The 15394-nt window shown below is 49.1% G+C and overlaps 2 protein-coding genes across 5 annotated transcripts; one reads left to right on the forward strand and one right to left on the reverse strand.

Moving 5' to 3' along the window:
• Positions 1 to 3177: 3177 nt before the first annotated feature.
• podn (podocan) lies at positions 3178 to 8196 on the forward strand. 4 transcript variants are annotated; one of them, XM_037249401.1, is made up of 11 exons: positions 3178 to 3290; positions 3993 to 4274; positions 4347 to 4440; positions 5058 to 5122; positions 5302 to 5411; positions 5491 to 5647; positions 5713 to 5828; positions 5895 to 6108; positions 6324 to 6767; positions 6870 to 7018; positions 7916 to 8196. In XM_037249401.1, exons 2-11 carry the CDS (start codon positions 4011 to 4013, stop codon positions 8037 to 8039), a joined length of 1737 nt encoding a protein of 578 aa, XP_037105296.1. In that variant the 5' UTR covers positions 3178 to 3290; positions 3993 to 4010; the 3' UTR covers positions 8040 to 8196. The 4 variants fall into 4 exon arrangements, with proteins under 4 accessions (XP_037105296.1, XP_037105292.1, XP_037105295.1 ...); XM_037249397.1 differs by having other exon boundaries at positions 3186 to 3339; XM_037249400.1 differs by having other exon boundaries at positions 3200 to 3339; positions 3987 to 4274.
• LOC119121612 (excitatory amino acid transporter 5-like) lies at positions 8190 to 14961 on the reverse strand. The gene is made up of 11 exons (XM_037249404.1): positions 14526 to 14961; positions 13331 to 13410; positions 12305 to 12520; positions 11878 to 11920; positions 11085 to 11316; positions 10913 to 11012; positions 10566 to 10799; positions 10291 to 10485; positions 9739 to 9873; positions 9572 to 9671; positions 8190 to 9445 (listed from the first exon to the last, which is right to left on the reverse strand). Exons 1-11 carry the CDS (start codon positions 14664 to 14666, stop codon positions 9191 to 9193), a joined length of 1731 nt encoding a protein of 576 aa, XP_037105299.1. The 5' UTR covers positions 14667 to 14961; the 3' UTR covers positions 8190 to 9190.
• Positions 14962 to 15394: the final 433 nt, after the last annotated feature.

Here is a 15394-nt window from a genome sequence, read left to right on the forward strand (position 1 = left end):
GCTTATGTATGAATCATAATTGCATTAAAATTGGAAGAAAAAAACCTAAGGTAAAAAAAAAAAAAAAAACCCTCAATCAACATCGTCCGAAACAGCACCAACATTTAGTACTTTGATGTTCGACACAAGAACAAGCTCTACGCAAGCTAACTGAGCGAGCAAGCGACAATGAGGAACTACCTTAAGAGTAGGCCAACTGCCCAACCCATCGTCTGCAAAACCGACGAATGAACTTTTTTTTGACCAAATGACCGGCCGTCGGACAAGCTAACAATCAACCAACAAACGGACCTATCAAGCAACCAAGTAACTAACTAACTAGCTACCCAAACTCACAAATAGCTAACCAATAAAATAATAGAATAGAGAATGCTCTACCGCAGTGGTCCCCAACCTTTTTTGCGCCACGGACCGGTTACGTGTCAGAAATATTTTCGAGGACCGGCCTTCATATAAATAAATAATACATTTATATAAATAAATAGTACATTTATAATAAATATATAAATACGATGAAATAAAATGATGGTACGACTGGCATAAAAACGGCATGAAAATAAAACTCACCATTACGTTGAATTTGTGGGAGCACTGAGCTTGTTTCTCAGAAACGAGCCAGCGTAATCGGAGACAATGACGCCCGAAGTGGTTAAGGTTTGTCTTTTAATACATGATGCTTGGTCTCCATGTGCCCAAGCACTCATTGCCTCGTTAGCTAGCCTGTCGCCAGTTGCCACATATTATGCAGAGTGGGCTTGCTTGGCCAGTCAGTCACCTGTGGCGATAAATCCATATTTGAAGTAGGACTTTTTTTTAAATGCAGCTTTCCTTTTCTTAGAAGTCGTAGCCTCTTCTTCTTCCGTCTCCTCATTGGGATTTTTTCCCTTTCCGAAGAAGCTTTCCAAACATGTCTGTTTCTTGCTCATTTTTGCTAGCTTCGCGGGCTCGACTGGGGGGAGGAGCTTCTTGACCTGAATTAACCTGTGTCAAGAGACACAGATGCACCGACGGATGTAATTGGGAGAGAATCGCCATTTTTTAAAAATAATTTCTCAAAATAAATTCGTACTCATTTTTGCTAGCTTTGCGGGCTCGACTGGGGAAACATGTCACGTGACCGGGACGAGCGTCTTGACCTGAATTAATTGATCGTCGTTAAAAAAATAAAAAATAAAAAAAAATTCTGTGCTGCTCGGCGGCCCGGTACCAAGTGACCCACGGACTGGTACCGGTCCGCGGACCGAGGGTTGGGGACCACTGCTCTACCGGACTTATTTTTGGCCCTCGAGGTCACTAAAAGACCAACGTTATGTGAATGAAGGTTTTGGGACAGAACGTAAGGTACAACTAGGTCGATGAGATAGGAAGGCACTAAGCCATGCAATGTTTTAAAGGTTAATAAAAGAACCTTGAAGTCGTCTCTTAAATGGACCGGGAGCCAATGCAAGTTGGCTAGTATCGGGGTAATGTGATCAAACTTTCTCTTCCTTGTGAGCAGTCTCGCCGCAGCATTTTGTACCAACTGTAGACTTTTAATACTGGACTTATGAAGACCAGAGAACAATATGTAATCAAGGCACGACTTAACAAACGCATATATAATAATTTCCGCATCACAAGTTGAAAGAATCGTATGAATTTTAGCAATATTACGAAGATGAAAAAACACAGTTCTCGTCATGTTTTTAATGTGTTTTTGAAAGGAGAAATTGGTAAAAATGATTGCTTTTACAAGGACAATAAGATCCATTTGTAGAAATGTAACAAGGCAACATGCTTGTGATTGTGCTTGTCTTGCATCATCTTTAGATCTGGTTTTAATCAGACAAATTCTTGACTGCAACTTGTCGCAGACAAAGATGATAAATTATCAAGTTGTGTAACATTTTGTGTGTTATGTAACACATTAATGATTGTTTATGGCACTGACTGTACAGTCCTAGCAGCGATAAGCCTCTCTCCTTGTATTTGTGTCACTTTAGGACTGCTAGCGCTTAGTGCTTCGCTTAGCGTTGAGCAAGCAGATACTACATACGCATATGCTGTGAAGGTTTAACACCACAAGGCATGTGACCAGTGAACACCGCACCGCAGAGAAGGTCATCGATCAGAACGCAGACCCCCGCCAAGTTTAAATAATCTTACACGTCTTTGATGGGAAAACTTGTTCCACTCCTCTGCCGTCCGTGGCAGCAAGGATATTACAAAGGACTCACCAGGGGTGCCTCAAGTGCCGGCCTCGAGAGCCCCTTATCAAAGACTGAAGCAAGAGGTTTTCAGTGCAGCTCCATCTTCTGGATCTGGTGGGTCACTGCCCCTGCTTGGTGCCAATCCAAGTAGGCTTGTAACAAGTGACAACAATGAAAATGAACTGACTGACACGTCAGCCTGACTGACCCAGCGAACTAACACATAAGTGACTAACCGACTGACGAGTTGACTAACTGACCGATCGACCGGCCGGCCGGCCGACCGACCAACCAACCAACCAACCAACCAACCAACCAACCAACCAACCAACCAACCAACCAACCAACCAACCAACCAACCATGCAACCTGCTTCTCTTCCAACTAACTGGCTGGCCAAGTAACCTGTCAATTGACTGAGTGGCAACTGGCAAAGAAACCAATTGGCCCACCTTCCTCTCAAGCAACTAAATAACCAAGTGACTCACTGACGAACCAACTAGGTGGCGAAGTAACCAACCGATTGATCCGCAACGAACCCACCGATGTCGACATCTAATCAACCAAGCAGCTGACTAACTACCAAAATCAACAATCAAACCATACTATACATACCAATCATTAACATTTATTAGTATTAGCTTGTTTAGCAGGATGTTTTGTTTCTCCACATTCTACATCCGACATGCCTGTTAAAAAACATCTTCATACTGTGTATCTCGAATGCAGATAACGGGGTGCCAGTGGAATGTTTGCAACAGCCTGTGTAGTGTGACATTCTGTGTAGTGTATTATTGTCGAATGTTGTGATCAAATGGCGCTCGTGTACTACGATACAAAATGTGCTGTGTCATCACATCCATCCCATAATGTCATGTGTTTCCTGTCCAGCCGTCCAAGAGGGTCCAAGATGGACCGACTAACTTTTTATTGGCTCGAAAAAAGGAGCGCTTGAAATAACACGATCGCGTCCACATCTCCTCCCCATGATGGGGTGTGTGTGTGTGTGTGTGTGAGGGAGACATCTGGAGGTTGTGAAGTTCTCGTCAGACTGCTGCTGTTGCTATGGGACGAGCTGCTGTGTGTGGACGGGAACATTCGTGCAAGTTTGTCTGAGGTCCGCCGCAAGACTGCTGCTGCCGCTGCTCCTGGTCAGTCTCTTGTCATGTCTTGCATGTTGTCGCATGTCCTCATTGTCTGCTTGTCTCATGTCAAATGGAAATGGTCCATTACTACGGATTGCATGCTTACGGCCGTGTGACAAGTTGTCTAGTCCAATGTCTCAGAGTCCAATCTCATCACCTCAAATGATGGTTGCATGTCAGTGTGCAGACAGGTAAGCCAGCAAAGGTGACAGGCAGCCCCCGTGCCCCTGAAATCGGTGGTTCTCAAACTGGGATCCCAGAAACCCCCAAAAAATCAATATCCTGTCATTCAAGTGCTGAACTACATCTGGGGACAGGCACACCAGCATTGCATGATTACTTTAATAAATGATGAATCTGTTTATTTAACACATTAATTGATGAATTGGATGAAAAGCTGTGTTTTTTATTTGGAGTGAGTGCTGTGTTTTTAGTTTTGGTGCATGCTGGGAAATCCCCCTGCCTGTTTGCCTGGAGTCAGTGAGCGAGGATGAGGATGTGGATGGATATCAAGCATACCGTGTAGATGATTCACAACAAACACAAGGCCACTGGAGTCTTGAGACCAGAGACTTTTATGGCTTTAAAAGAAAGAAAACAAAACTCTGTTTCCAGGAAAGTATGTTTTGATCCAAAATGTCCTGGTTCTTGAGCAACAGGAACCCTGAGCGGCGAGCATGGCCTTTCCCAAGCATTCCATCCTGAAGATACCCTGTGTTCTGCTGGTGCTGGCCGGACTTCTGGTCCTGGCCCAGATCCCGGCAAGAGCGCAGGGGGAGAAGCCAATTCGGCCGCCCGTTATCGCCGTGGCCGAATCAGAACCCGGCGAATGCCCGGCGGACTGCAGCTGCACGACCGAGGGGGCGGTGGACTGCGCCGGAGTGGACCTCACCGAGTTCCCCGCGGGGCTGCCTGCCACCACCCGCCAGCTGGCGCTACAGGTGCGACCCGTCAGCTTAACTACCTGCGTGTGATGGCGGGACCACCTATCGTCCTTTGTTTCCCCACGGCAGAACAACAAAATTGAGGAGATACGGGTGGAGCACCTGTCACACCTGCATCGGCTCGAGACACTCAACCTGCAGAACAACTGGCTCACTACAGACGGTCAGGACTTTACTTTGAAATGACTACTTCCTGTTCCACTCCAGTCCAGTAGGTGGCAGTAATGCAAATTACAAAGTAGAACTAAAGTGACACAAGGGTCTTTTCAGGTCAGCTCCATCAAGTAACCAACTGACTGACAAACTAGTCAGCTGAGTAATGGACTGCCACAGCGATTGACCAACTGAACGATTACCTTACTGACCCGAAACAAACGGCTAAGTAACTATTTAACCAAACAGGTGGAGAAGTCATTTGATTGACTGGGTGACTGAAAGAGCCACTTATCTACCCAGCAAACAAAGTCAGTGGCTTTTTCTAGCTCATACTGGTTGACTCAGGTTCTGAGGTTTCGGGGTTGGAACCATGACTTCCTGTCTCGAGTTTGCGTGGTCTGCATGCCTGCTTGGGTTTTGTCTGGGGTTACTCATTTGCTCTCAGGTTTTGTGATGTGGACGTGGATCGTTGTTTGTCTCTCTGTGTCCTGCAATTGGTGTATCACCGTCCACTATGCCTTTCTTTTCACCAGCAATCCTGAAGAGGATAACTGCAGTCATAAACAGGTGAAGTTGACAGGAAGTAGAAAAACTGAAGGCAATGATGCGATCTTCTCTTTCCAGGCTTGGAAGATGAAGGTTTTGAGATGTTAGAAGAACTGGCGTATTTGTACCTGGCCAACAATCAGGTAGTTCAAATTGCTCCCTCGATCAAAGCTCTTCAGACCTCTCGCTTTGAGTTCAGGCTTATGTGAAGGGTTCCTTTCCAAGTGTCATTTTGTGCACAGCGCCGTCTTGTTCTTTCCTCACTTGAAGTCCCTTTAAATGTCCTCAACATTCCATGCAAAGTATCTTCTTGTACTTTCAGCTCACCTCTGCACCTAAAGCCTTGTCGCCCTCATTGGTCAGTGCTGACTTTGCGGCCAACCAACTCACCAAGATCTTCCCATACACGTTTGGCTATAAGCCACACCTGAAGTATGATTGCGCCGCTTGTGCTCTTCCTCAAAATGTTTCTGTCTAACGGTTCTCCTGACACGCAATCAAATGTTTTCAGGTCCGTCTATCTCCACAACAACAAGTTGACAGATGGCGGGCTTCCCGATCACATGTTCAATGCTTCTGACAACCTGGAGATTCTCACCATGTCCAGCAACTTCTTGCGTACCGTGCCCAAGAATCTGCCCCCCAGCCTGTACCGTCTTCACCTGAAGGTCCTCCCCCAAGATGTTTTCTGTCCTCACCAGAGAATCACACTGACCACTGCGTCTTTGAACAGAGCAACAAGCTGGAGAAAATCCCAGCTGGAGCCTTCGACAGCTTGCAGAACCTACGAGAACTTTACCTGCAGAACAATTTCCTGAGCAACGAGGGCATGGACAACGAGACCTTTAGGTAGGGAGAAAGTTTACAGCGTAAGCGTCCAGAGACACGGTGCCATGACAGCCTGATGTCTTCCAGCCAACTGAACAGCCTGGAGTGCTTGGACTTGTCCAACAACAACCTGAGCGTGGTGCCCAAAGGTCTGCCTCGCAACCTGGTGCTGCTGCACCTGGAGAAGAACTCCATCCGCAGCATCCCCGCAGATGCGCTCAGTTCCGTACGCAACCTGGAGTATCTTCTGCTGCACAACAACAAGTTGCGTTCACGCTTCATCCACCCAGCCGCCTTCCAGGTAACCTTGACCTGGTGTTCGACTGAAGTCGCCAACTAAGCCAGGTCATGACTTGACTACGTGAAACTTGTGAAGCACGTACTCCACTTGCTTGCTTTTCATCACAGTAATGTGAAACTTGCGGCCAGACATGAGACCCTTTTGCGATCTGCGCATGTGGCTTATTCCCACTGAGCCTTGTGCCTCCTTGACTGCTTTCGTTGCGTCCCTCCAAGGGCCTGAAGAAGCTGCACACGCTTCACATGTACAACAACCAGTTGGAGCGTGTTCCCCGAGGTCTCCCTCGGCGGGCCAAGACCCTCATGCTGCTCCACAACTCCATCTCAGAAATCAGCCGCAACGACCTGGCGGTGCTCTACACGCTGACCGAGCTCAACCTCAGCTACAATCAGCTGAGCAACTCCAAGCTGCACCGCGACGCCTTCCGCAAGCTGCGGCTGCTGGAGACGCTGCACCTGTCGGGCAACGTGCTCCACTCGCTGCCCATTGGCCTCCCTCGCAGCCTGAAGGTGTTGGAGGTGAAGAACAACCAGCTGACCTCCATACCGGACGGAGCGCTGACGGGCATGGACAAGCTGCAGAAGCTCATCCTTAGCGAGAACCAGCTCAGGCTCAACTCGGTCTACCAGGGGGCCTGGATGGAACTCAGTGCGCTCACAGTGAGTGGAATTGTGGCTCCTGGGCCCTGGCCTTTCTCTGTCTCCTTTTGCACAGGACAACGACACAACGTGAAAGTTGATGCTGTGGTGTTGTCCATGTAGACGTTGGACCTTTCCAGCAACCTGCTGTCGCACATCCCGTCTGACTTGCCCGAGTCGTTGGAGTACCTTTACCTGCAGAGGAACCGCATCTCCAGCATTCCCGTTTCTGCCTTTGAAGGCACCCCCAACATCAAAGGAATATACTTGCGGTAAGAACACGCCCACTCCTCAAGTAACTGAGCATCAAGGAAAACAACGAGCAACAATCACTGGACAGCTTTGCAGAGGGTGTGCCAATGGCGCAATTGCCTTGGGCAACCACCAAAACGTTTTGTGTTGGTGGTTTTACCATTCTATAATGGTGTACATCATAAAAACACAATCATAACATAATTAAATTGAAAGTGTTTGTAACTGATGCCGTAATGATGATTGTGCTGCTCCTTCCGGCATGCCCATCTTGTCCACTGGGATGAAGTGCAATCCAGACACACATCAACAACAGCAAACTTTTACTACTTCTGCCACTACCACGAGGCTAAGTGACTCCAGAAGATGCTGGAATATCAGTCACTTTTGTAGAGGACAAACAATATGTGTCTCTGAGTAGATTATCTGTCTCCACTGTTTGTTTTGCTTCCAAGGTCACAAGTTTTGATACTTCCCGTTAATTAACATGTCAATGGCGTTTTGCATAGTTTGTTCGCATTAATCAGACTCAAATGAGGGACACCCGAACTTAGCGGACAGTAAAGTAAATGTAGAGTTTGGACAAAAGAATTGGGACACCTACAATAAGAGAAAATAATTGGTGCTTGATCAAAAGTTTGGGGACAACTCTGCGATAGAAAAGTAAAGAAACTGTGGAATTTGAACAAATGTATTCAGAGAATTCCAGGTTGTGCGACAAACTCATCCAAGCAGTGCTGAAGTTGGACGCATATTTGTCCAAAATGTTTTGTAAATTAGGATCAGTGTGTCTGATTACCAAATTGATTATGTGTTTGTTCCAACACTTCTGTCCAAATGGCCAGCTGCTGTTGTCGTGTCTCAACCAGGTGCAAATCATACCAATAAAACCTTGTGCATCTGACCTGACTTGCAAGGTTCAACCGTCTGTCGGCGATAGACGAGAGCACGCTGGCTCATCTCACCCAGCTCCATGTACTTGACATCGGTGGCGGCAGCGGCAGAGACGAGGACAAGGAGGAGGACGAGGAGTCCAAGTGACCTTGGAAGACTGAAGCGTTCCTGAGACATTCCTGGTGCAGGATACCGGATGAGAGTTAGCTTGGGCAGTCCATGTAGAAACGGATGAACTGTATATCACATACGATGCGTTTGCTTTTGTCCGGCAGCGTATTAAACAACAAGGCATCCTACCACCGCCATGCCCTTGCTGTTTTTTTTACCCAATATGTGCGACTAAAACGTTACGAGTCCAACGGTACTGTGACCAAGCTCCTAACTCATTTTAGTCAGTTGAGCCTGGCTACTCTATTTAAGAAAGGTGAGAATCCGCCAAAACTGGGGTACAGATTTGAAAAGAAAACATCGACCAAAAGGTGAAGACGGTCCTGCAAACATGTCTACAAAATGTAATCCAGACAAGTCGCACCATCTGGCATAAAGGAGAGCAACAAATCTGTTTGCAAAGGATCACGACTGCACGGGTACTGCTGCTCTGACGTCAGGAGCGCGAGCGTGTTAATCTGCATGTGAGCATCTCAACTTGAGCTGGGGCCGAGAGCAGCTCCGCACGATTGCTGTCATATCGGGACCTTGACCCCATGTCAAAAATAGAAACATGATCACCATCACAAGTCATTACGCATATGTCAATTTTTAAAAGATTCCAAAATGTGCTTTTATGATGATGAGAATGACCAAAAAGTCATTTTACGGTGTTCTCCTTTTTTCCCATATTTTGGTTGATGCGCAATGGTTAGCTTTTAGTTGTTAGCCGTTTTTTCCATTGAAAGAAGCCTGATGTGCGAACATGGAAGGGTTGACAAAGCACTTTGATTGGGTAGTTGCGAAGGGTTTTCATCTTCGGAATGTGGCATGACTCCATCAAATTAGCGATGTAACCTTTTTTTAAGCTTTGTTTTTTTTTTCACTTCCAAGAGCAATAACAATTTGGTTGAGAAGTTCAACAGTGCGCGGGACTGGCGACTTAGTCACAGCTCCAGGAGTCTTAAGGCAGAATCAAACATGACGTTGTCTCTCATGGATTCATAAGGTCCATCTGGGACCAGTTATGGTTCCGGTTTTAGTTCTAGTTACGGTCCACCCAAAGAACATCGAGCATTCTGCTGGACCTCCTTCGTCGGTAACAAGAACAAAGACAGAGGCAGACGCCGTCCCTTGAGTGGCGCTCTTCACACTTTGGTCTCCAAGCCATTCATGTCCACTGCACAATGGTCCTTGTTCTTCCTGGGATGTTGCGGGGGGGCGCGCGGCTTTCTTCTGTCGGGCGGGGCCCGCAAGCCCTCCTCCAGCTGCATGAGGCGCGCCACCTCGGGCTGTACCGGTGTGTGCTTGGACGGCAGCCGGTAGTTGCTGTTGGTGTTGTGGCAGTTCATGAGTGGAGCCACCACGCCGGCGCCGGTGTGGCTCTCGCACATGAGCGGCACCTGAAGGCCACCGGGGGAGTCGGGTGGGAGGACCAAAGAAGTGAAATTAGAAAGTAAGACAGCGGGACAGACACAAGGGAATGAGAATGAGGGCACAGGAAGCTGAAGGAGGGAGCGATTGCTCACCCCGTCTCCTTCCTTGATAAAGTCCTTCCTGCAGATGTGGGCCATGATTCCGGTGGCGAGGGCGTCACCCATGACGTTGACCATGGTGCGGAATCGATCTCTGTGCGGCAAGATGCCAAAAGGTGACGTACATCGCAAAGGCGTTGCCAGCATTCCCTGCGACTTACAGCGCCCAATCGACGGCGATGATGAGGCTGATGTCGTCGGTCGGCAGGCCAACGGAGGTGAGCACGATCACCATGGTGACCAGGCCCGCTTGGGGGATGCCTGCCGCGCCGATGCTGGCGGCTGTGGCTGTGATGCTGGAAAAGAAGGCAGGAAGGAAGGACATGAAGCGCGGAAAGATGCTTGAGCTCACCTGCAAACTACAAGTACAAGATGACCATCGTTTCAAACTGATCCTAGAAAAGTCTCAGTGCAGCTCTGCTTACCTTGTATCGTGGTTACTTTAACCCTAGCCACAACACACTCAATTCCCTTGACTATAGAGGAAGGAAGGGAGGGAAACATACAGAGGGTATAAGGACGTGGGGAAGCCAAATGTCAGGGGGCAGCAAGTCAAGAAAGATCCAAATAGCAAGTGAGGACAACGGGATCCACAACAGGTGATAGAGCACGTGAAGCCGAAAGCTGGGAGCGACACGAGGGAACGCGAGGGAAGGAAGAAGTGAGGTTCCAGGAAGCAATGTCGGTTGGACTGCTGTGAGGCGCCCACTGACCTGATGGTGATGATCTGCCCAAAGTCCAGCTCATAGTTGTTAACCTGCGCAATAAAGATGGCGGCCACGGCCTCGTAGAGTGCTGTGCCGTCCATGTTGATGGTGGCGCCCACGGGCAGAACGAAGCGGATGATGCGCCGATCGATGTGGTTGTTCTCCAGGAGGCACTTGAAGGTGATAGGCAGCGTGGCCGAGCTACACGCACAACACAACCACAAGCGGGAGTGCCGCCCGTACGGCCCAGCACCACGAGCAGGCCAGGTTCCAATGGTTACCTGGATGAGGTGGCCAGGGCTATGAGGAGCGCCTGCAGGATTCCACGAATGTAGACGATGGGACTCTTCTTGGTGATGAAGAAGTACATGGCGGGCAGAATGAAGAGGCCGTGCAGCACCAGGCCGAAGACCACCGTGACCGCGTAGAAGCCCAACTTCTTCCCCATGGCCGAGGGGTCGCTCATCTCCAGGATCTTGCCCGCCACCAGGAACACGATCCCGAACGGGAAGTACCTGCCGCATGAGGAGAGACAACGGGGACCCAACGCTTCCGTCACCCCCGTTCTTCCGACCGCTCTCACCGCTGCACTGAGCCATAAAACATTCTGACTCGACTTTGTGCTTACCAAATAACGATGGCGACTATTTTGAGCACAGCCTCATTCAAACTCTGGCAGAAGTTGACCAAGGCGCTGCCGTTTGGACCCATCCTGCCCAACATGATGCCTGCAACATCACCGCATCGCACTTGACATGGCCGCTTTGCCGAGCCCATCTCCCAAAGCACCTAAAGCTTACCCATGGTGGCAGAGAAGATGACGATGCCCAGGACATTCATCCCGTCACTGGTCCCCTCCTTGGTTTTGACCAGCACGTCGGGGGGCGGCGTCAGGTCCAGTGAGAAGTTCTGGACGTCACTTCCGTTGTCGTCCTGGATGCCGTAGATCAGCGGTCGCCTCGTGACCAACTGGGACGGTGTCTGGGCCAACGTGGGCTTGGTCTGCACTGTGTACTGGCTGCTGGTTCGATACTGACAAAAAACACAGAAGCCTTCAGTGCAACGTGGTGTAGATCCAGGACACCGTGGAGACTGCCACGGAGGACAGGATGCTGGACAAGATGGCGCACATGAACAGCAAGATGGACAACGCAAAGCCATGGACAGCAAAGTCTGAACATTGACAGGAGGGGGCGCCATCTTGTTCCCCAAATGCAGTGGAATATGAGGATGGAGACCAATTCCAAAATGCGCCGCGTGGAAGCGATATTTTGCATAGAAACCTCACGATGTATATTTTGATGTCAATCAGAGTTCATCATCATGGCAAGAAATAGCCTCTGAATATCAAGACAATGTTCGTGCTTGGCATCGTCGGGATGACGATGGAAGAACACAGTCTTACACTGCACATGATGGTTGAGCAGCTTAGGTTAGGGGATGGTGGCCAATATGGACCACACGACCAACAAGATGATTGTGACCAAGATGAAGGACAAGATGAAATGAGGGTAAAAACAGATTTTGGATGGTGGATGAGATGGCAGACATGATTGTAGAGCACATGAATGACAAGATGTCTCTTTGCTTCACCTGTTGAAAGGTAGCCTGCACCAGATTGGCCGGGAACATGTTCCTGCGGGATGAATGCTATCCGTTAAAAAGCCCTCTTTGAGAGCACTGGCAGATGTATGTTGGGTCAAAACCATGAAAAGACTTGTTACCTGAATCATTAAGTACATTATAAAGCCAATGTATTATTATTATTATTAATTATCATTATTATTATTAGGGGTCCCAGGTTTGACCCCTGGGGAACGCCAAAGGTCATAGCCATTTGGTCAGAGACACAATCTCTCATTTCATCCTGTCCTCAAGGTAATACTTGAATCAGTTTAGAGCAAAGGATTCTACCCTCCCCAAAAAGATCATATGGTCCAGCGTTTTTCTAAGACGGGTGTCCTCTTGATACTGTCAGGATGAGTGGACTGGCTGAGAATGTGGCATGCTTTCGTCTCACCGGATGAGGTCAAGCAGAGCGTCGGCTGAGCTCATGATGGGCTTGCTGCTGTCCTCTGAGTCCTCCTTCTGGGCGGCGCCGCCCGGGTGGATGACGGATACCATGACGATGCCCACGATAACGGCCACGAAGGTGGTCCACAGGTAGTAGGACACGGTGATCAGGCCTAGCCGACTGGAGCACTTGGCGTCCAGCGCCGCCAGGCCCGACATCAAACTGCACGGGGAACAGGCGAGAAGCCATTATGGAAGCAGCACGTTCGGGTGCGTGGTGCCAACATGAAGATCATGCAAGGTCACAATGCCATGTGCACGTGACGTCAACATGGAGTGAAATGAAAGCCTGATGAGGCAGACGTGATGCCAACATAAAAGCAGCATGAAGGCAGGTCACAGGCGTGCTGGGGCCTATCCCAGTTGACTTGGGGCAGTAGGCGGGGGGGACACCCTGAACTGGTTGCCAGCCAATTGCAGGGCACGCAGTCAAACAGTCGTTCACACTCACACCTACGGGCAATTTGGTGTGTTCAATCGGCCTACCATGCCTATTTTTGGGATGTGGGAGGAAGCACAGGGAGAACATGCAAACACTACACTTGGAGGACTGGAGCCTGAATTGAACTGGCAACCTCTGAACTGTGGATGTGTTAACCGGTGCGCCAACAAGTCGCCCCACAAAACAGCATGAAAGCCTCAAATGTATTTCATGCTGCCTTCATCTGTGTTCCATGTAGGCAAAGTCAAGTTGGTTTCGTGCAGTCAACATTTTGCCTTCATGTTGGCTTAGTGGCGTGTGCTACAAATGTGAGGATCACTCTTTAATCCTGCTCCGCACACACTCACGCATGCACGCACACACACGCACGCACACACACACACGCACACACACACATGCACACACACACGCGCACACGCACACACGCACACACACACGCACACACACACACACACACGCACACACACACACACACACACACACACACACACACACACACACACACACCGAGTAATAGTGTGATGCGAGCACCTGGACACGACCAGAGGCAGAATCAACATCTTCAGCATCCTCATCAGTAGCTCACCGGGAAACTGGAAATATTTCACTTCCTGTGTGGGCGAGAGAGCACAGAAAGGCGCTTTGACTACTTCCTGCGCTTGGCTTTCCCAACGAGCTTCAATGTTTTGAGTCCCACCACCCCAAAAAAGTAGTGGGACGTAAATCAGCAGTTAATGCAACATGATTTCAATTTGTTGGGCCGATCCTTCCGTTGAGCGCATCTTGGCCACTGGGGGCAGCGTCGTGCTTTTGTCTTATGGTTTATTTGTATTGTATTTCCGACATTGGCCGCTGAGCAGTTCGTTTTTTGGTCAACATGACGGTTGTTGGGGGAGGCCACATAAACAGTGCGGCACCGGTGCTAACAGCGCTAACCAATGAAATGGTGGTCGTCGTCAAGAAAGTCAGCCGACATGCGTTAGCTGGCGGAAGGGGAGGAGGAGGCCTAATGGATGGCAGATAAAGAGCTTTTCTGGCAGCCATTAAGCGCCCGCGGCTTAGTTTTCCTGTGTGACAGCGGGATCAGCAGCCAGCAAAAACACACACACATTTTACCGATACACTTATGTACACAGTGATGCAAAACCACGCACACACATGATTCAACTAAGCTCAACTTTATTTATGGAGCCCACACGAATACACTCAGGCACGCGCAGGTCTTCTTTTGAAAGGTTTGTTCCTTGCGGCTCGGTCCAATCAGCAGATGTAAACAACCAACATGGCCGACCCAACGGCATGACCTCCCGACACAACACGCAATGGAACCTTGTCATTGGTGTTCAAGGGAAATATTAGCACGCGCACCCATTTTGGTGAGCATGAGGATAAAGGTGCCAATCCCCCATTAAGAGATGCTGGAATGAAAAGGTACATTTTATTATTGGTTTTAAATTTCAATTAATCAATTTGAAATTGTAATTTCAATGCAATGTTTCGATTGCCATTTCTTTCTTAGGAGGTGGCGGATGCAATGTTTTGATTCCGCCATTTCTTTCTTAGGAGGTGGTGGATGCAATGTTTTGATTCCGCCAAACTTTTGTCATCTAAACCTACGTTGAACTCGAATTTCAAATCGATCAATCGGAAACAGTCATTAAGTTAACAGTTTTGACATCAGTCAAGCATTTCCTATGTTTGCATTGAGCAATGAGGCAGAGCTGACCTGCTCGGAGAGCCGCTTAGTCCTGAGGAAGAATCCCAGGAGGCAGCCGATGACAACGGCCAGCACAGACATGATGAGGAGGCCATTTTGTTTGCAGACATTCTTTACCCTCAGCCAAACGGCCTCCAGCGCCACCGCCATGGTCACCTGCTCACCAGGCTGGCGGCCCGCCTGCACCGCCGCCTACGCCACCACCGCCTCCCTCAGCACGCCATACGGGCGCCAAGTCGCGAGCAACGCGGTCCCCAGATGCAAACAGAAAGTGAAAAAAAGTAACTTCCTGCTGGTGCGCGGCACTTCTACAGCTCTCCGTCCCGTCTCGGCATCCCGCTCATCCTCTCGGGCTGCTGTGGCACTCTGCGCTAAACCGGTGCTTTCGGGGCCGGATACTAAGCCCGCGCAACCAATCGCGGCCTGCTCCGCCCAGTGCAATCCGTTAACAGCTGGCGGCCACAGTTAGCATGTCCAATCCTGTTACATGTAGTCAACGGTCTGAACACGGATTAACAGTGTGGACATAAAAAAATGTTGGCAGACAAAGCGCCACTCCCCGCCTCATTGTGACTCTCCCAGGCTCGTCATTCAAAAGCTTGCACAGTGCAGTGATTGGGAAATGGGGAATGAGCGCATGATGATCCGAACCGTTGGCTCATTCCCAACATGAGGACTCAATTGCTGAAACGATGTATCCAATAACGGCCGGTAGGGCCGGGCAATCAATAGAAATTTCATTCAATGTCATGTAAATTTGGTCTTTTCACGCTGATGAACACTTTATCGACGAAAGAAAATGATTATTTTTTTCAAACGGTGCGTTACTTTCCCATATAGTGAGCACACCGCGAACGCACCGCATTGCATGTGCGGCA

Source organism: Syngnathus acus, chromosome 4 (genome assembly GCF_901709675.1).
Source record: "Syngnathus acus chromosome 4, fSynAcu1.2, whole genome shotgun sequence".
NCBI lineage: Eukaryota > Metazoa > Chordata > Actinopteri > Syngnathiformes > Syngnathidae > Syngnathus > Syngnathus acus.